At 40.4% G+C, this 21,722-nt stretch overlaps 1 protein-coding gene across 1 annotated transcript in view; it reads right to left on the reverse strand.

The window, feature by feature from the left end:
* Window positions 1–21,722, reverse strand: part of PLG (plasminogen) — a 67,871-nt gene that overhangs the window by 35,130 nt on the left and 11,019 nt on the right. Inside the window, exons 6-19 of the mRNA XM_064510175.1 lie at window positions 21,344–21,464; window positions 21,095–21,213; window positions 19,621–19,783; window positions 18,576–18,706; window positions 17,800–17,965; window positions 16,021–16,211; window positions 14,869–15,017; window positions 14,047–14,140; window positions 11,993–12,110; window positions 10,844–10,918; window positions 9,700–9,840; window positions 7,169–7,275; window positions 5,455–5,600; window positions 4,281–4,430 (exon numbers count right to left, since the gene is read on the reverse strand). Coding sequence (XP_064366245.1) covers window positions 4,281–4,430; window positions 5,455–5,600; window positions 7,169–7,275; window positions 9,700–9,840; window positions 10,844–10,918; window positions 11,993–12,110; window positions 14,047–14,140; window positions 14,869–15,017; window positions 16,021–16,211; window positions 17,800–17,965; window positions 18,576–18,706; window positions 19,621–19,783; window positions 21,095–21,213; window positions 21,344–21,464 — 1,871 coding nt within the window. The remainder of the gene's footprint in view (window positions 1–4,280; window positions 4,431–5,454; window positions 5,601–7,168; window positions 7,276–9,699; window positions 9,841–10,843; window positions 10,919–11,992; window positions 12,111–14,046; window positions 14,141–14,868; window positions 15,018–16,020; window positions 16,212–17,799; window positions 17,966–18,575; window positions 18,707–19,620; window positions 19,784–21,094; window positions 21,214–21,343; window positions 21,465–21,722) is intronic.

Genomic DNA, 21,722 nt, shown 5'->3' on the forward strand with positions numbered 1-21,722 from the left:
TAACACACCTTGTAGTTCATTTCAGTCCATACCTTCGTCCTATCTCATTTAATCCTCTTTGGTTTCATGTTGAAAGCCCCTGAAGATCACTTAAATACAATTTCACAAGCAAATTTTTCTGCTTCTATTTCAATTCAACTTCCCCACAAATTTTTTTGGTGAAGTTCAGGGCAACTGCAAAAGGGAAAGAACATACATTTTTCCAAAGCTACCAATAACAGCTTCTATGTTTGCAAGCAGTTTATAAAACTATCTATGATGGTTCCAATTTAATAAATTTTGTATAGTAAGTCTGTTAATCATTTTTATGTTCCTAAAAAGCAAAAAAAAACTGTTTAATTCCACAGTTTGCGTTTGCCAGAGATAGCGTTGGAAAAGATAATTTTTTTTCCTGAGTCTCATGTAAACTCCTAAACTAAGATCAGGAAGCTTTACATGGAAACTTTTGCTGATCAGCTCTGTCATTCACTCCAGCTCTGTTTTGGTGCAAAGTAAATTTCTGAAGGATATGCAATTCATATATGCCATGTTTATGAAAGACTGTAGCATATCATGTTCTATTTTTACCAAAGAAAGTGCAGAAATATAAGATCCAGCACAAACGTAGAGTTGGAAGGAGGATGAAAGCAGGGTGAAAAGTTAACCAGCATGTGCTATGAGCAACTGGAAGTATTTTCATAACTTCATTTCAGAAATTGTTTTCAAAGTCTGCAATGTCTTCCCAAGTTACAAAGTGTCCTGCAATCTTACATCATCTTGCATAGGGTAATTTCCCAAAGCAAACACAGTTAGCAGTCAAAAAGATTAAAAGTACTGCAGTTGTCTACAAGCTTAAGGTAAACAAAAACGTCTGGTAGTACATTTGCAGCTGTGAGACAGAGTAAGAAGTTAGAGTGCACTGAAGGAGCCTCCAGGAAGCTCAGATGAAATGAAAAGGATGGCATGACTGATGTGCCAAGGATGGAGGGTGCCAACTGATGACAAAGTTCTGGTGTTATTATCAAATTCATGGTCCAAAACCTACCTTATGTGACAGTATATTGACAGACCATCCTAGCAAGTGATGGCACTAATGAGCTGCACTGTAAATATAAAAATAGATTTGCTACTTAGACATGCCAGAGGAGTGGAAAATGCAAGAAGCCCTCTTGAAAGTAGCGTACTACTATGTGTCCAAACCAGGACACATGACAGATAACAAGTCAAGAATCCGCATGCTGACAGGAGACAGTGAAAACCACAGTTGTTTTCTCAGCTGGAGAATATAATGCAGGATTTCCAGGCTGTATCCTCATAAAAGCCAAAAAAACCCCAAAGTGCACTCTCAGACACCTACAGTACTGTTATCCAAAAAGAAGGACACCAAGAAAGAATTCAAATACCTGCAGAACCAAGTCAAAGAAGACCCAGAGAATATTGTAAAGTGAAGGCTGAAGAGTCTTCAGCCCCTGAAGAAGCCCTGTAGCAATAGGCTGTATTGCTAATTGTAATGGAGTGCATGGATCTCTGGAAAAGAAATATGACTTCCAAATGCAATGGATAGTCACATGAAAATTGTTATATTTATTAGAGTGTTCAGGGAGAGCTACATCAACAATCACCCCAAATATAACCAAATGGTAGTAGGACAATACCATCCTCTGACATGAACATCATGGGAGAATTGCCTTTTTTAAACTTTGAAATTAACAATAGCCTTTGGTTTGCATGAAACAGCAGCAACATTTCAGTGATGAATGTGCAGGAACCTTTGGTGCCCTGTGGAATGTGCAGCTGCATATGTCTGTAATACTGTGATCTGCAAATGACAGAAAAAAACTATAAAATCTTTGCAGGCAAAGTCATTGCTTAGGGAGGCAGACTAACAGCAGGTGCAGTTCAGCATATATCAGCAAAAGATGATATCAAATACCTGAAATTTCCATCAGGCAATGCCTACAGGCATGGAGGAATGGCCTTACAGGCACCAAGAGACACAGGTAAGACCAATTTCTAGATCCAGTCAGTTATTACAGAGAATTTATGCTGATGTTTTTTGAAGAAATAGTGCTACTGGCAAAATTTACAAAAACAGCAGTTTCCTTGAGCTTTTCATATGCTCAGCGAAACACTGTACTAAACCAGTTGTAACAGTATCCAAATTTACTAAGTGCATTTTGAGAGAACTAGAGAGGGAAGCAAGCGAACACTGTACCTGAGCAGGAAACTCTTGCAAGCAGAGACTGTATGTTGAATTATAGTGGTGACAGAGCAGAAGGAACTGTTTCTGGGTGCACCACTTCAAGTTATTGTCTGACTATGTCTCACAACACTGGTGTGGTGAATGATGAATACCTCTCACCAGAAGTGAATGACAGGCTGCAGAAGTGGTCTCAGCCTGTAACATGTTCAGCTGACCATCACACAGGGAAGTGTGGAGGAGAGCCACCGCCATCTCTAACTCCTCTTGGTCAGAGGACAAAGATCTGTGATAGTTTCAGAAACTACATGCTAAGGGCCATGTCCTTCAAAAAGGTGGCCTCTTCCTATGGCCATGGAGAGGGTATACAGCCAAGGGCAGACTGGATGGAAGGAGAACAGGAACTCAGAGAGGGAGACAGTTTTCAGGGTCTTGAAGGAATCCAGGAAGAAGATGCTGTCAACAAAGGCTGGGTTAGAGAAAGGCTATTCAAACAGCACCACAATGACCAAAGGAAATTGCTGAGTTGGACATCTGTAGAAACCATGAAGTTAGAGAAGGTCAAGGAGTGGATAGGGAGTCTGCAAATACTTTTTTAACCCCATTTTTTTAAAAAAATCCAAAAATGGGTTGATAAACCCTGATCTATATAGAGTTCTTGCAATGATGATGATGATGATGATGATGTTAACAAAGTCTTTGAATACAGTACTTAAATACTGGATACAGATTTATAATACATTTTAAATCAGGCATACAACTAGAAGACTGAAAAATATAGAAATCCTTGTTCAGATTACAGATTCATTATGAGGTATACACTTCTGCTGCTATTAGGTTAGCATACTTTTTTTTTTTAAGTGGTAAGTTTTTAAGCAGTACACAAAAAATTAGAACAGCAACTGAAAATGCTGGAGCTCGGTTCAGTAACTGACTTGAAGTCAATGTGACAGGTGGATTTCTGTTGATTTCTGATGCTGCTGGAACATGTCCCACTCAGCAACTTCCTTTGGTCACTATGGTAGTGTTTGAACAGCCTTTCTCTTACCCAGGTGTTCTTGACAGTGTCAGCAGCAGTCCTTGTCCATAACTCTGCAAACCGACCGGGCCCACTTCCATGGCTCTGTGAAGCTTGACCAACACAGGCATGCCATTTTTTTCTCCACTACCCTGTTGCAGAGTGCAGAAGTGTGAGCTGCCCAGCCTAATGTGGCAAAGGCTGGCACCCCAGCGCCCTGCTTCCCTTGTCCTGCTTTCTAGCACTTTGAGGCGTCCTTGCTTCTTCTGGAAACAAACTGAGAAAGGCAGTTTATTTTACTTCCAAGATTCTATGTCAGGGCTGAGCTGCTGGTGTCAGAGAGGACAGCAGGATTTTAGTACAAGTGTCTCACAAATATGTTAACTGTAGCAGAGCCATCAGGCTCACCGCTTTGCCCATTGGAGTTGATGGCTGTTTTTCTCAAGCAAAATTCTAACCTATTTTTCCTTCCATACAGCTCAGCACAAAGCTTGGCTAGGGTGGTAACACCAAGGGAATTAGCCCCAAGGAGGAGCAACCTCACCATGCTTTCGTCCAGCTCCTGGCAGCATAGGTCAAAGCCTTGCTTGGCCTCTCCTGTCCCACAGCAGAAGCTTGTTCTGGTTGTTACTTCCCTTCTCCAGGAGCAGCAGCAGAAAGAGGGCAGATGCCAGTGACGGGGACAGGGACAGACCTGATTTGGGGGAAGGTTTCTTGCACAGGTTTGTAGGAAGACTTTATATATACAGAAGGGCCAGTTGCTTGCATATACACAAGAAGCCACTTTCATGAGCTGGAGCACACATCTCAAAAGAGACAGTTGAAGTAGGAACCTGATCTCTGCCACTGCTGCAGCAGCGTGGTTGACTTATCCACGCACAACACAGGCACATTTAACAACAGTAATAATTGGTCAGCTTGGCTATTGCTTCACAATAATTGCTCATTCTCTGCCAGTAATGATATTTATTTAAGATTCTTATGAATTATCTCAATTTTAAAACCATACTTTGAATGTTGTTTCTCTGACACGGAGACTGCTTTCCCAGTAAAGCCAGCTTGCATCCAGATTCAGTGGGCAACTATTACATTCTTGATCCAAGAAACAAAACTAGGAATTTGGACAAAAACAGTAGGCTTTGATGGCTGGGTACAGTCTAGTCCCCAAGAGGTGACTCCATATTGGACAAATCTGTCTTTATCTCGGCAAACCAGAGGTCCTCCAGCATCAGCCTAGGGAACAGAAGAGAGGAGAAGGTGACTCCTCTGGTGATGGCACTAGACACGCAAACAGCAAAATATTAGCAGGAATAACGTTGTGGTAACTCTGAAGGCCTCAAAATATAGCTGAGGCAAGAGCTGTAAAGAGGTGGAGAATTTTTTATTAGATCAGATAATAGAGTTGGGGAAAAAACTGACTCCAAGCATACAGGCCATTCTTCTGTTCTGCAGAGGAGAGACTCAAGTACAAGTCACTGATGTGAGAATACCTTCAGATGGCTGTGAGGCCAAGTACACATCAGAAGGAAGCTTCTGAATTTTCCACATCCTCTGACCTACTTGATAATGGACAAAATGAATATAACTGTTAAAACGCTATTTCTTAAAACCCAGATGTGGCAGGGTGCAAATGCGTATGTCCAGTGATTTGTGTGCCTCACAATACATTGTCTATGCTCTCAAAAATATTTGCACTAGGAATCCTGAATATCTGCTCAGACAGACAAGCATTTGCTTTCTGCCTCTGTCACCAAGTAGTCACCAGCTTTTTTTTTTGAGAAGCTCCCAACATGATCTCTTCCATTAAGAAAATAAAATAACATTTTAAAATATTTTCATACATTTGCCAAAACTGGAAAACCGGAAACACTTGAAGCATTAGCAAGTTAAGGACAGCATAAAGTGGTAAAACTATATAACTATAACTGTAAACACTCATTAGTTTCCCCTCTTTCTCCAGGAACAAAGGAAAGTCCAGGTAGTATATCACAGGCTTTATTTCAGGTGGAATGTGATATTCACAACAGTGGGCTACTCTGAATAGAATAGGTCAGCATGCAGTTATAACCGAAAAGAGAAAATGTCCTACACAATTTGCCTGCTATTCTAATTGACTGTGTGAATGAAGAAAAGATGCTATGTATGACTCAGTTCTTATACTTCATATGGAAGCCTTGATTTGCTGAAGCTGTTCCTGAGCCTTGAAAGTATAAATTGTCTTTTGATTTGCTTGTGCTCAAAACTACATTGTTCTTACCTCACAGTAATCTATGCTTCCAAAAGTAAGTCCACCACAAAATTCGTGATTTCTGACACTTCCATTCAGAAATTCGGGGCGATTGCATACTCTATTTTCAAGCACAGGGAATTCAATGTCCTTTAATCTATTGTCTCCGTCAGTACCTTTGCAAACAACCAAGAAAACATAACAGTTATAAATGGTAGCCTATCCACTGTGACCCAGTGAAGTCTGAGAAATGAAAGGACTAGGATCTGTCCCCAACTGTTCTATGGACTTTGAGGTCCTGAAGTACTTGGTTAAATCTTTTAACTTCTCTGTACTTGGATTGTTCCTACTCTAGAATGGAGATAGCAGTGATTATTCTCATTTGCGAAGTGTTACAAAATATATGAAAAGCAGATGCTTAGTATTCAGGGCCACTCTTTCCCACTACTTAGAAATGGTCTGTTGACTTTCTGCCCTAATACACTTCCAGAAGAAATCTAGCCTTTGCTGTTTTCTGATAGTGATTGACTAGAAGATAGGAAGCCTCTGCCACCCTGTGGCAGCCTAAGTGGAAAAAAAGGCAGGGTAAGGAAGGGAAAAGGTGAGTGGAAAGCCAGTAAATGCCATCTACTACGGAGAAAAGTGTTTCTTCATAATGCTTATGAGTTGCACTAATGGTATAACAACTACTCCTAAGCATTATTTGAGTAGCATCAATTTTGTAGCTAAACGACACAGGAAGGGGGCAAAAATTACTGTGAGACTCAGAGAGAGGGGCACGTTCTGTCCACATTTTTTTGTTTTAGTTATGTGATACACACACAAAGAAGGGTCTATGGGCTTGCTTTTAAAACTGGGATCTTAATAAGGTGGTGTCCTACAAATAGAATGAGAAGAACATCCCTTGTGTTCGTCTCAATGGGAAAAAATGTGCATGTGCGGGAGCAGAAATTAAATGACAGCAGGCACCACCATCCCTGCTGGAATCTGTAGGGATGAGAAGCAGTCTCCTGCTATGGCTAAAACAGGTCAAAAAGGCTGGGGTATGCTCCAACCCAAGCAGTGGTGGAGAGAGAACCAGGCAGCAGGAAACTACTTAGATCAGTTTTTAAGGCTAGACTGTGAAGAAAATTCAGGTAAGAGCTTTAGTGACATTAAAAGCCTTCAGCTTGTGCTCACTTTGCCTGTGCCACAAAGGTAGCTAGATCTGAGCAAAGGCTGACTCAAAGGCATCATGTTTTTAGGGATGTTGTCTTGTCTCAAACACAAGGTCTTGGGTCTGGGGCTTGCCCGTGTGCCCTACCTCTCTGGCATGAATGTAGGTCCCTACAGAAGTCTCTAAAGACAGTGATGTTTAGACTACAGATAGCCAGGTGCAAACTTCACTCAGATGTTTAAAAATTGTCTATCTGACAGTCAAAAGGGCATTATTTGAGTATTGCCCTTATTTATACAAATACAATGTATGTCTTAGCTGAAGAAAGACTAAAATAAAAATAAAAGGTGATAGAAGTCTTAAGTCACATTTTTCTCTTTTCAGTTGTTTAATGAATTCAGTTTATATGACTGCTGAGGAAGAAAAATCAAACTAAGAGAAAGAAATAGAAAGAATAATGTTGCCTGATGACATTTGACTTAGTTAAATCTTAAGGAAAAATTGTTTTTCAAGTGCCCTGAGTATTTATATTTTGGGACAGGATTTGAAAACTCTTCTAAGCTTTCAACCACACTGAATGTATTTTACCTCTTGCTTTTCCCCAGGCAATTAGAAAACATACTGTGTTTCTTTCCGCCATCAGATTTGTTTCAGGCAAACAAACTGGTTTCACATGGTCAGTAAGCATTACAGGACTGGAAAACAAACAGAGAAAGGTAAAAAGATCCTTCAAAAATAATCATCAGCTTGTTTATTCCTCATACTCAGTTGACATTTTAAAGAAAGGAGGGGATTGGGGAGAAAGGAGAAGAAGATGGTGCCTTAAAACTATATAGATATTTCTAAGCTGGTTCTTTGTCGCTTAGTGAAAAAGAGGTTACTTACCAGCAATTGAAAGTCTCTGAGATGCGTTTGTGGGCACAGTCACAGTGTGAGTGTATTTGCAGCACAGTGCTAGAGAGTTGATCTCTTGTTACCAAGCAGTGCTTCTAGAAATGTGCATAAGCCCAGTGCTAGCACCCCTTGCAGGTGGTGGGAACCTGACTTCTCTCTGGTCTTCCCTATCTCAGAGGTTGTAGACATTTGCAGGGACTTCACAGGAGGAGGAAAAGACGGATGAATGAGTAAATAAGCAGACACAGCTAAAGCTGCTGAAAATTCCTTTCTCCTCTGGTTACATGTCAACAATTACATTGTGGATGATTTCATGCGGTATCTAATATATAACTAAGTCAAGCACTCTAGCATCCTCAATAAAATAAAGGCAAAAGTACAACTCTTCCTTATTGCAGCACCATGCCTAGAAGTGTCAGCAGTAGTGTAAGAACTGATGCTGAGTGAATGGGGTCCTGGGAAGCAGTTCTGCAGAGGATGAAAATGTTGCATAGGGAGGTCAATGGCATTGCTCATGCTCAAGTGAAATGTGTTCCCTCGGAGCAGGGTCTCCACCTTAGCAATCTCATGGCTGGATTTTATACAGTGAATCATCCAGTAGAATAGTCTTTGCTTTGGCCTATCTGATCCCTTATTGGCTTTCAGCTGTAGGTGTGAAAAGATGAGATGTCTTTTTTAAGGTACATTACACTAAAAGTCAGATGAGTGCAGGTGGTTTCAGTTCAGTGAACATGTGTCTGAACAAAAAGTCAAATGAGATATGTCAGGAACCAGCCCTGTGAAGGTTAGTCCTGGCTGTGAAAGACAGCAAAAGGACTGAATGAACTCCACATGTTGGGCAGGGTAAAATGAGCCTTTGTACATTTCTTTTCAGACCCAGAATGATTTTCAAAGTACATGACATGCTAGCTGGTGAGACCTCCATTATAATCAATGTACAATTAAAGAGAAGTAGCAGATTGCCCTTTTCTTAATTAGGCCATGCCAAGGCCAGGAGTTCCATGAAGATTCAGGACAACGAGAGACCAAATGAAACTGCTCCTGACTCATGAAATGAAGGCCTCTGCAATGCAAAGATCTGAATGAATCATGAATACAAGAGTCCAGGAGGTTAGGAAATGCTAACCAGCTCCTGTGTTGAAGGTACAGTAGCCCCAGTGCCATCATCACTATTTTGAACTCTATTCTCCAGCTCTCTAAAGTCCAAGATGGGGATTTCCAACCTCGACTCTCACATGCTTTCAGGAAATTAATGCTGCATAACCCCTTATCCCTGTGAGGATGGAAATAATTTCTATAGCTTCCAAAACTGGTTCATTCACCTCTCAAAAAACCACATTTTTATGGAAAGAACTCCTGAAAATAGATGGGCAAGAGGAGGCTAAAGTTATTAAATTAATCAAGCACTAGAGAATCTGGGCTGAAATTTAAGTAAAAATTTTTCAAGTTGCTTTTTAAAGCTGAAAATAATATGGTGAGAGAGAAATGTCCTCTCAGGTCAGACATGATCTTTTCATGATCTTTAGTCTATGTCTGGTGAGTATAAGAGCAATAGAGAAACTCATGAGAGCAGAAAACTTGTAGGAGCATTCCAAAGGGAACAAATAAGACTGAAATAACCGCACAGCTTTCAAAGCAGACTGCTTCGATGTCTAAGCATGACACAGAAGAGGACTTCAGGCAATTACAAACATGCACAGGCATTTTCACTGCATCACGAGCAGGACTTGGTTTTATTGAGTTGCAGGCCAAGTCTGAAGCTCACAAAACAAGCATGTGGAGTGGCCATGAGTACTGCCAGGAAACTGGACCTTTCCACTTGCTCCATGCAGAAGCTGTGGTCCCTCCTGGCTAGCACTGCAGCCATGGCTCAGAATGCTGTAAGAGCCTCTGAGCAGAAGATTCTCCAGCTACAACCCCACTTCAGTTCGCCTCCTCCCTCCCTGCTTCAGTGGAGCTGCTGCTTAGTGGCTCCCTTCCATCCTAATTGGTCCTTGCCTTTCCTAAGCTGTGTAAGTAGCTCACGTGGGTTCTGCCAGAGAGGTCACTCAGAAGGAGCGGAGCTCAGAGTTGTCCCTTAAATAGATGCCTAATCTAATACTTGAAAGGACTCTCACACTTGTCCACACCACCCACAACCAACTCTCAGAGCCAAATCCAGACAAAGCTAATTCGTGACTTCACAATAAAAACATTAAGGGTGAGAACCTGGGCTGAAATTGTACCTGCTCATCTTCAACAAGGCAATGTCTGCTCCATTGGGTTCCTTGAATAATTTCTGAACAGTACGGATTTGCAAATATGGCTCTGCTACCTTCAGGTTCTGTAGCCCCAAAAAGACCCTGTAGGAAGAAGGCTCTGATGACCTGTAAGAAATGACAGTGGCAAGGTTATACATCCATACATTTAAATAGGAATTTCACTCTTACAAAATTTGGTGATATCCTTGGAGAACTGTATTTAACAAGATGGCCAAGCTGCTGCTTTTGACAATAAACACCTACATTAACTTTGGGGAGGAGGGGGAATTTTTTTTTAACTTTGGTTTTAATGACTATGGAAAATCTCATGGGATGTAAATACTGAGGCACCTTCTTACAGTGTTCACAGCTCCTAAAGCCCGGTGTGTCAGCCGCTACTTTTCCAAGAATAATTAGCACCAGCACAGCTGCTTTTCAGAAAGGGAGGGGGCAGAAGAGAAGTTATCTCTATGGTGCTCTGCTGCTATTTGACTAAGGCAGGAGCAGCAGAAAAGTCAGGACATGGATCTACTTGCTGGCAAGGAAGACAGAAAATAAACAGGTTGGGAGCATATAACAAGCAGGCGGAAATTTCTTGACACAATTGACACAGTTTTTGATCTAGCCAGCCACAAAGGAGAAAGCTCATTTCTCCTTAGATTACCAAAAAAATGACTGGGAGGTGAAGCAGTTAAATGACAACTTTTAAACCAGCACAAAGAAAAGAAAACTGGGATATTGGAGTGCGAAAACAAAATGTCAGTGCTACTGTGTTTGTAATGTCATTAACTGTGCAGTCAGGCAACTAAATTATGGGATATGGCTTTGCTCTTGTAGAGACTCTTCTGGTCTCTCACTAGAATTTAGGAAGAGACACTGTTTTGTTTGTCAGTCATCAGTCATCGTTGTTACATGGCTTTAATTTATTAAGTGAAAGTTGCTCGCTTCAGACGTTAGAGCTCCTTCTTCCATGTTTTAACATGGAAGAACTGTGCAGATGTTGCATAGGCCAAGCAACTATCCTCCAAGAGTAGCAAAGGAAATGCTTTATGAGGTACATCTTGCTTCTCAGTTGATTTTTTCATCCAGCTATAGGAAACACCTGCTACTCATTCTAACAGATACTCACTGTTGCAGGCACTGAGCTGCAGTAAGAACCCACTGCGGATGTATCAGAGTGCCCACACAGTGGTGCACGTTGGTACTAGAATAGAGAAGACAGTAATCAGATTAACTTAAAACTGCATAGTCAAATCTCCATCATCTCTGCTGTGCAGAATAAGAAATACTGGCAAACTATCACTATGCTCCTTATTCAAATCTTTATCATTCATACATTGTATTTTGTCAATGGCATGAGAAATAAAATACAGATTTTCAAGGGACAAACTTTATTTACTCCAGAACATGAGACACATGAAAAGAAGTTTGATAACCAGGCAGAAGTTTTGCAACATTTCAGTTCAACAGAGCACTATTGCTTCCAGGAGTATAACAAAAAAAAAAGACATTTCCTAACAATTTCAGTTGTGATGTAATGGGTTTGTCCTGAGCAACTAATAAAAGGCTACATCTAGCTGATTTTGGGGGTGTTGGCTTGTACTAGTTTTCTAAAAAAGCATGTCATTTATGCCTTGTTATGGACTCTTAACTTTTCTTGGGATGATATTTATTATGGTGACTGTCAAAAACTCTACAGAAAATTTCCTAAGCCTTTCTGTTAGCCCTTCTACATCCTCTGTTCAGCCCTTCTCACTATGGCTGTAAAAACACTATGCATAATGGTGTTTTTATATTGAGAGATAATGGCCTTCACATAATTTCTAGCATGATTAGGGCAGTCTCAAGATCAATTTACATTTGAACCAGATTCGATACCATTAAGAAGAGATAAGCGAAAACCATTTGTACACATTGCAATTTGGTGGCTCCATGCCTGTGTTTAACTCCCCCACTCCAGGCTGCAATTAACTCTGATTATCCTCAGCAGGACTTATTCCTTCCTCATTTCAGTAAATCAAAGCACACTCCAGGTCTGCAGTTCAAGTCTGCTCTCTAGAGATTCAGCAGAAACTGGAGAGTTTGGGGGTAACTACTCAATAGTCCCTATCTAGGGACATTATGATTAAAAAAAAAGAAAAAAAAAAGGTAATGTATATAGAGACCAAGGCCAGTCTCCAGAAGCATGTGTACTGTTTTGTCCCAGTCTCTTTCTAACACCTGTTCCCTATGAAACCCTGCTGCTCACAGATGGTGATACAGTCTAGAAAATCAATACCTCGTCCCGAGACTGACGTGCCAAGGCCAAGACCCTGGAGATGCATAACACATGCCATATGGCTCACAGGCTCGCCCTCTTCTCATTGGGAATTTTCCACAATCAGGGTGAGAAGAAGCTACAGAATAAAAGCAAGCCACAATGAATCTGAAAGCAGTTCTGCAATGCCTTTCACAGCGTAATCAGATGAAAAGAGAAAGGAACAAGGCCTCTGTGTCCTCTTTAGGCTTTCATTCTTTATGCAGGTTAATAGAAACTAAGGGTTAAGAAACAAGCATAACCTTTGACTCCATTATATCATTATTATCATGAACACTTTAAGCTGGAGTTAATATATCACTTTTGACATGACAAGACATTGGCAAAAATTGGCAAAAATTGTCAGCTCTGTCAAGTATTTGAATTCCTGTGATCAGCTAATATAAATAAAACTATGATGAACCAGAAAAAAAAGAACAGCTGGGTGGAAAGCTGAAGGGAAAAGAGAGTGAAAGGGAGTGCAAGAGTTTTTTGCCCAGACCAATTAAATGTAATAAGTCTCTAAATTCCTCAAAACCTTATAGGTTGCACCTTGATTGAATTTAAACCAATCTGTAATTTATCGTAAATAAAATTGAGTCACTGTCTCCTTGTTACAAAATATTACAGTTTTATCTTCACATTGCTCACTCTGCTTTCTTGTTAGTCCAAATCTTTCTGAGCTTTTTTAAATAGATGGAGCTTGGGTGCTGAGGAAGGACCCAAGTAACTCTTTCCAGAGCTGCATATGTTGCTATGAACATGAAATTTGTTAGTTCTAGTAAGGGACAATCAATAAAGCAATCAAAGACAAAAGGCAAGAGACTTTAAAGTTCCCGTACAATTGAAATTAAAAATCTAATATTCCAGGCTGCTTTGAAAAGAAAGCAGATCTCAGAAGTAAAGATTCATCACAGAAATTCCAGGGAGAAGAGCTTTTTACAGCTGTGGTATGTGTCTTTGTATACTATTTCTTATTCTTTTTGCTTGTGTAGATCTTAGGTCTAGCTGGCAAACTTAATATGTACAGTCATAATGCATTGCTGTTTAGAGGAACACATTAGGTGGCCAACATGAAGAATATTTTATACCACTGGGAGAGAGACCTCTCTATGCAGTTTTATATTGCTACACTGTCAAGCAGAGCAGGAACCTGGCTTCCAGATGTTATTGTAATACAGTTGATATAGAAGATAAAGAAATAGACTTTTCATCTCGCTGCCAGATATATCAAAAAATGTTTGTCAACATTCAGACAAGGCAGGGAAGAACAAAGCAAATGACATGACTGACAAATATGCCAAGCAGCACTCCCAGTACATTACACCTCTTCCGGACTCCCACTACCAGGGCACCTTCGAAGCAGAAAAAAATTCTTCTGGTGTTGAGTTTTTACACAAGGACTGCTTGTGCACAGTATGCCAATTAGCATCCCAAAATAGAAGGAAGAAATTAAGGAAACCTCTATAAAATATCCAGGACCAAATCCACCCCCCGCCCTAGAGGAAAGGCAAAATGCCTAGGGACAGATTACTTTAACATCCAGATCAGAATAAAAATTTTTTCAGCAGAAGATGAAAAGGATATTCATGATGTCTCTGGTGCTCTCCACTAACAGAAAAAGTGTATGAGCAGGTTCTAGAAGTGCTAGTCCTGCCACGAAGTGCATGGAAAGACTAGGATGAACATCAAATAAATCTTCTCCTGTGCTTGAGGACTCCAGGGAATGAGCGCCTCTGTGCGGCTTTACTGAATATTTTGACTTCAGCTAGCAGCTCTGAGTGCTTAGTTTAACTGATGATTAAGGGCACATGAATTGTGATCTACAAAATCATATAGATGATTCCTACCACTGGGTTAACTAAACTTTGGCTGACTATTATAGGCACCTGGCTGTGTCTAACTTCCATGAAAACCTAAATTCAAAACTAAAGCTACTACCTACTGCAGTTTTTTGTTGGTTGGATTGAATACATCTTTTAAGTATCATAGCAGACTGTAGAAAGTAAGGACAGAAAAGTTTTAAGGATAATTACAGCAGCGCGGGATTTCACAGTATTCCCATTTTTTTTCTGGGTCTGTTGTGAAGCACCAAAGACCATTTACATCTCCATCAGGATTCCTGCAATACTGTAATAATTACAAAAACAGAGAATGAAGACTCCAAATATTAGCCACAGAATAAAGAATTCTACTGGTGTATGTTTTAAAAGAATGTTAATCTAAAGCTTTGAAATATTTTCCCCAACTACTTTTCCATTGTCTTTCTGTTAAATGCTTTCTATTTCCACTAACCACAAAATTCTTTGTTTCCTCTACCTCAAAACCATTAGATGAAATTAGAGAAATGTGATAAATTCATATCATCTTCAACCACCAAGAGTCAGCCTAGCTCTAGTGCTTTTTAAGGACCTCATGATAAGTAAAGTTTGACATAGGATGGGATTTGCTTTAGTAAGCAGTTGGTGTTGGCCTGTTTGTTCTTCCACTAAAGTCAGTGAGAGCAAACTGGGTCAGCTCTGAGAATTTGGCAGAACCCTGCTCATTTTGTGACAAACAGCAAAAGGCATTGCTCTGATGCTTGCAGAAACCAAGCAAGCACTCTATGATCTCTTTTGCACTGCTTGCCTGGAAGCATCAATGCCATGGTATGCCTCAGTGTTTGAAACACCAACATCCTTGTTAAAGTGCAATGCATCTTTCCCTCTCCACCACCATTTTAAGTCTGGGTTACCAATGTGATGACCTCCAGGTATGCTGAAGCTGGTCTATAAAGACCCAACATGAAATGTTTGCTGAGAGGTCATGGAGAAAAGAGAAAACACTCAATGACAACAATGGCATGAACAGCTGTTTACATTTTTATCCAGGCCTGCTCTTGGATGAGTCACAGGAGTGAAATAGTTGTGGCTATGAGGTGTCTGAGAGCTCCATTCTTGGCAAGTTCTGCCTGTTCCAGTTCTTGCTATTGTGCCACGATAATCTTTACCGTTACCATTAATACAGTCTGTGAAGAAAGAGGAAAAGGAAGTGATGTTAGTTGCTGAATTCATATGTCGTGGTGGGTAAGTAGAAATAAGGTGGAATAAGTAATTCCAGGACTTAAATAGTCTGCAGTTGCTATAGCAGAAAGGCAGAGGAAAAGGTACCCTGGGATTTGATTTCTTAGTTTGTCAAAATGGATGTGTTATTGGAAGTACAGAGCAACAGAACTGCAAGAAAATTCATGGAACTCCAGGCCAAATGCCTTCTGTAACGTATCACAAAAATCTGAAAAGACTCCAAGATCCTTGCTGAGTTAGTGTCAGCAAACGCCTCTCAGAAGCATATTTCGGAGTTAGCAGCCCATTAAACTGAGAGGGCAGTTGTTGTTTTCAAGGACATGTCTTCAGGTACTTCCTTCTGCCACTTGTGAGTAAGAGTACACAGCACCATTCAGTAACGAATCTTTTATCCAACCCTACCACTTTCCCTTGCAAAGTAAATATCCAGTGGGATGCTCTACTATGTATTCAGGGCAGTCACAGTGCTTTAACTAACATGGGCTTTTCAATTAAGGGAGCAATAAAGCAGGATAGAGCAAAAAACAGTGTCTCTTGGTGCACATCTTTTGCAAAACATGTTTGCATATGAACAAAATAACTCCACTCAAGCTAAGGGCAATATCCTAAAAACAAAGCACAGCACCAGCAAAATTTCCACAATACTGACATTCACTGTCTTCATATTTCAATGGCACATGGCTACAAAAATTCTAGAAATTTTGTCTGTGTTCCTCTTGCTTTCCTAAATGAAAAAGATATCCTCCAGAATGTGCCGTAAAATGATACAGGATACAGGATATAAACTGACTACAGAACATCTGCTGCAAAATTCAGAGGTACAGTTCTGAAACCTGGAGAAGGGATGTGACTGTCTCTTTTGTTATAGCACTACTCAAGAGTAATTTTGATAGATTATTTGCTTTACCCTCAGACACAACAGGAAGTGACACTTATAGCCAGCTTTACCATATGTGGTGGGTGTAGTGGGGCCAAAGCTTTGCACCGTCGTTGCAGGAAGGTCGTTTGGTGCATGCCCTTGCATCTGGTCATCACACCTCATTAGACTGCAGTACTCCCATGACACACTGGGGTCAGTGGTGAAACACCACGGACGTTTATCAGCATCTGGGTTTCTACAGTAGTTCTCCCTCAAATCCCTGCAAAAAAAAGCACAATACTCACATTGCATAGCCTTGAAGGTAGTCATAGGAATATCTTGCCAAAAAATATGGATATGTACGATGTAAAAATAAATACATTTATATATTTTTTTACATATTGCCAGATGTCTTATTACCACCATGCAAATTCACAGCTGTGATATGAGTGAAAAGTTTGGTTCACATGCACATCAAAGAGGTGAATATATTTAAACTTAAGGAAACATAATCTGACTATTGGCATAAATACTGTCTGCAATATATCAATGTGCTGAGTGCCTGAATAAATGACTAGTATCACAGAATAGCTGGGGTTGGAAAGGACCTCTAGAGATCATCTGCTCCAACCCCCCTGCTCAAGCATGGTCAGCTAGAGCAGGTGCTGTCACAATAATTTTATTTCTAAGTGCATATGAATAAGCATACACAAGTATGTGAATGTGCAAATTATTTAGCAATAAACATACAGCAACATCCATACTGTTGGTGGGCAATTATGCCTTAACAAAATCATTATTTTTAAATGTTAAAGGGTTCCTTCTCATATTCCGAAGAATGGCAAATAAATAATGATGCACATGAACCATTTTTCTGCAAATACACTTCCACTTAATTCAGTGGAAATACTGCCATACCTATGTTTGTTGGGGCAAGGGGAAATGGAACTCCTTTCTCTAATAATTTGCAAAATTGCAGTGTTTCCCCATCTTGCATCATTGCAGAGTTACAGAATGAAAAAAATGAAATGCTTTTTTCCAAATATGCCAGAACATGCTGCTTGCATGTTTTCACAACTTGCTTCCAAATTTTAAAATTATTTGTGAAAAACAACCTTCTCTGAGTACGTTTGAGCTTCAATACATCAATACTTTTGATGCAAAAATGTGAGTGAAAATTTCCAACCATATTTATTTAGGATGAAATCATAAAGAAGGGGGAAAAAATAGAAAGGTATCAACCTTCTTGCTGATACTTGTAACCAGCCAAGCAATGATGGATTTCTTAGCAATTGTCTTCTTGTTGCTTTCCTACCCTTACTAACAACTGGTACATTAGTAACTATGATTAGCTCCAGAAGCCATCACTGGTCCAATTTGTTAGTCCAAAAAAGAAAGTAAACAAAATAAGTGAGAAAACTCAATGTGTGTAATTCCGGGTGCCCAATTCGAACTACCAAGAACTTTTAACTTGGCAATAATAATCATAATATAGGAGGACTGTGTTTTGCAACATAAATGTTGTGTTTGCCCCAGATGAAACAAGTAAAAATGCTTAAACAAAATATATATTTCAGCAGAGGCCCAGAATCTGGACACAAGTCTCCTGTTGTTGGTTACCAGCAGCTCAGGCTCCTACATGTAAAAGGACACAGTTACATTTTGCTCAGAATTTAAATAATGGGAAGACACTTTTTTTTTTCAAAAGAGACTAACAGAAAATAGTTTCACATCTTGAAAAAATGATGGTGAAAGATTCTCTTTTATTGCCAATATTTTAAATCATGGAAGTGTAAGGATAATGCAATCAATGTCATTTCCAGCAATGGCCATTGTCAGATAAATTGAAAAAGCTAAAATAAACATACGCATTTGGGAATTTGTCTGGGGTTTTTTCATGTCTGTGCGGGAACATGGAGTTCCAGGCTTGGCATTTCTTTCCTGACACAGTGAAGGAAGTCGTGCCACGGTAACTCAGGCCTTTACCTCGATAGCACTCCTCTGGGACAGGGCTCTGTTTGGGCACATCAGTGCCTGCAGAGAACAACAGAAACCAATGCCTCGCAACTTAATTTCATGTTCATATTCAGTAGGCACAAGAAAGCACCAAACACACAAAAGGATAAAAAGGATTGATTCACTTATACAGATGGCTTCCAGCAGCAGCAGCAGCATCTCAGTCAGCATGGAAAACAGAAGGACATTTCCAAAGATATTTAGATAACTTTCACAGATTATCCTCATATGTCAGAAACTGTTCACTGGAAGTGTCATCCTTCAGTTTCATTTTGGTATATGTGAAAATGTTTGGGTTACATATCCAGAAAGTTCACATGCAAAATTCCTTCAAGATTAGATGTATTTGTGATTTTGCTTCTGATGCTTTGAAAATGCCCTACCTTTGGGAAAAAAAAGGAATACGTGTTGTATCAGCTGATGTCTTATATCCTTCAGTGTAGTTCCTCATCATTAAAAGTCCAGCTTTCCAAAAATAATATTTGGCAGGTTTTTCAACATGCCAAGCAGAACAACTGCATAACAGCAGTGACAAAGTGACTGAACAAAGATTTGACATATTTACAGTGAGAAATAAGTTTCTCACTGCTTTAATGTCCTTGTCTCAAGTACACCCCACTACTCATACCAGCAGTCTGCTGTTCTGTCTCATCACAGTGGGGAATTGCACAATATTCCCACCGAACAGCTCTGTTGATGGTGTAGCACCAAGGCCTTTTCTCTCCATCAGGGTTTCTACAGTAGTTTTCTTCTAAGCCCCTGAAACAGAAACACTGACTTAATGTTACTCATGGAAATCAAGAATGGGTTGTGTGCAAGACTAATAATTACTGCATGCAGAACTCAACTCAGTGATTACATTTATGCATATTACATGTTACAGATATTACCTTGTGCACCACTATTTTGGGACAAGTCAACAGCTTTTGTAATTACAGTCTAGATGTTGATAACTTATGAATAGCTTTTCCAGTGTTACTTGTCCACTTTCTGCCCTTGTTTTGAAGGCCAAGATGGGGCTGTAAAAGCTGACCGGAAAACACAAGCCACTGGTGTACTGGACCCTTACTGTCAGACCAAGGGGAGGCTGGATGTCACACACTGCTTCTTGGAGCACATGCCAGTGCCGGTGCATACTGCTCTCTGCCCTCCTGAACAGGTGTTGGACAGGACTCCACATGCACAGGAAAACTTACTGGATCTGTTTCACAGCCCACAGAGCCCAGTTACAGAGCTAAAACCCTTGTCAGTCCCACCTACTCATGCTCTTTGATAGTACTCCACAGGCCAAGCTTCTCTGACCTTGGAGCATCAGAAGAGGGAGTAAGAGCATGAAGAGTAATGCACTGAAAGTATGCAAAAGCCATGGAGAGGTTTGGGCCACAGGAATTTTTAATACAGAAGCAGTAAATACTTACGACTGTGCAGTGGGATGAGCAGGAATGCAAGTACAGGTGAGATAAGTAAGTGAGAAAAAAGCAGTGGGTTAAAAAAAAAAGAAAGAATCCAGAAAAAAAATGAAGAGCAAGACCTGAACAGCAATAATGGGAGTTGGCAAAGAGAGAGAAAAACACAACACAGTTGTAAGAAACCTGTGCTTCTCTTGCCTGTGTATCTGGATCCGTTCTTTGGTATTTGTTAAAGTTACTGAAAAATGAAGAGCTTCAACATACTTGCAGGAATAGCTGTCAGGAATCCAGCCATGTCTGTGAGGAAACTGTCTGTTCCAGTGTTGGCAGGCATTTCCCGATTCAGTGATAGCTATCCTGCCCCGATAGTCTTCTCCATTACCTGAAAGACACTGGGAGCTGGGTCCAGAAGCTGGTGGATGTGTAGCTGTAACAGGAGTTTAAAAAAAGAAAAGAAAAGAAAAGGCTAAGCAGTGTTTTTAAATATATAAAAAACACCTATTTTTTTGTCATGTAGAACATGTACATTTTTCTTTCTGCAGAAGTGACATTGGTGGAAGCCATGGCAAAGCCAGTGTGCATTTTCACAAGCAGTCAGGCTACTGGACAGATGTCCTGTGTCTGCCCTTTTACAGCAGTCAGTGAACAACATTGCTGGATCAAGCCTGACTTTGTACCTGCAGTCCCATGAGAACAGAGCTGGAAAGGGAGTAAACAGTTCTTTTCATTCTTGTAAAAACATGTGGGATGAAGGGAGCATGTTCAGATGACGCATACAGGTAGGATGGAAGGGCAGAAAGAATAAGATAAGGCCGAGGAAGGAGTTGTGAGAGAAAGCACAGCAGCCTTTGGAGCAAAGGCTCCAGAGACAGTGAATTGGGACAGTGCGGCAGGAGGAAGAATGAAAGCAAGCCAATTGATCTAGCAGTAGAAAGTAAGAGTAATGATCAGAATCACAGAACCTGAAGAGGGCAAAGGGAAAATGAACATATTTTACATATGTAAACATTTACATACATTGCACAATTTACCTTATCGCACAGAAGTCTATAAACAGTCATTCTGCCATCTATAAATGAGCATGCTGAAGTGAACTACATCTAGCAAACACATGCTGCTTTTTAGAGCACTGGCCAGAGCAGATGCATGAGAAAGCAAGCTCTAGAGATACAAACACAAGAATTTTTCTCAAAGTGCAGTCTGGTTCTACAAATGGCAATGCCAAACTCATTCAGCCCTTGGCAATGTCCAGGCCCAGTATACTCAGCTTAATGGATTAAGCTCAGGTTTTCTCCTGAGGCCCGAATTTGTTTTGCAGGACTTATCCCCCACTAAGAAAAGTGGGAGCACTTATCCTGTGTTAGCTAACACCAAGTAAAAATTCACAATGTGGCGATGGTGTTTATGTTTCCCACAACTTAGCAGGTCAGGTCAAAACTATAGCTTGAGATTAAAGCTGAGTGCCATGCTTCTAGGGTTAATTGAAAAATAAGGCTGTTGAAGACGAATTAGGGCTTCCATAACATCTTTGGCAATGTCATGCTTTGTGGCACCTGTGCCCTCACTGAACTTACGTGATTTAGTGTAACAGAAAATTAGTGAATGATTCTGTCCACCTTCCCTGGTTCACAAGGATTTCCTCAGGATACTTGGGGCTGTGATTTTTGTCTTTCCCCTCCCTACATCATTTTGATGAGAAGGGCTACCCTATGGAGTGATCTCTATAAGTCAGACTCACTGCAGCGAGGAATGTCACAATATTCCCAGCGTTTAGTGGGACTTGTAGTGAAACACCAGGGTCGAAGTTCGCCATCAGGATTACGGCAAAAATTCATCTTCAGATCCTTCTCTGGAAAACTGAACATTAAAATGTAAATTAAGCTTGTGAGTCAGTTACAGTTGGCTGTATCAATCAGGCTGTCTGCAGGTGGGGTCTCCCAGGCACTGTGGGGATGAGTGGGACAATTCAGCACTGACTGTGACTCACTTTTCTGAGGTATATCCATGCATATGAGGCTCTTGAGCATCCCAGTGCTGGCACTCAATCCCAGACTCTGTTCTGGAGACTTTTCCGTGGTAGTCTTCACCATTACACTGCATGCACCCTACTGTAGGGCCAAGGCAGAAGGAAGACAAAATACAGTTAGGACCAGCCCTTGAAATTTGATCCTGATCCATCAACAATGGAGAACATTGGAATGCAAATATAATGATGAAAGAAATCCAGAAGTCCATGTGTTACAGCCTAGCTAAACAAATGAAGCTTTAGGAATACATGTTATTTGCAGGGAGGACTTTGTCATGTATCTGTATGTACTGATGGCTATGGGGATTCTGAATTTAACATAGCATTGGGTCAATCTTTA

Source organism: Dromaius novaehollandiae, chromosome 3 (assembly GCF_036370855.1).
Source record: "Dromaius novaehollandiae isolate bDroNov1 chromosome 3, bDroNov1.hap1, whole genome shotgun sequence".
NCBI classification, from domain to species: Eukaryota; Metazoa; Chordata; class Aves; order Casuariiformes; family Dromaiidae; genus Dromaius; species Dromaius novaehollandiae.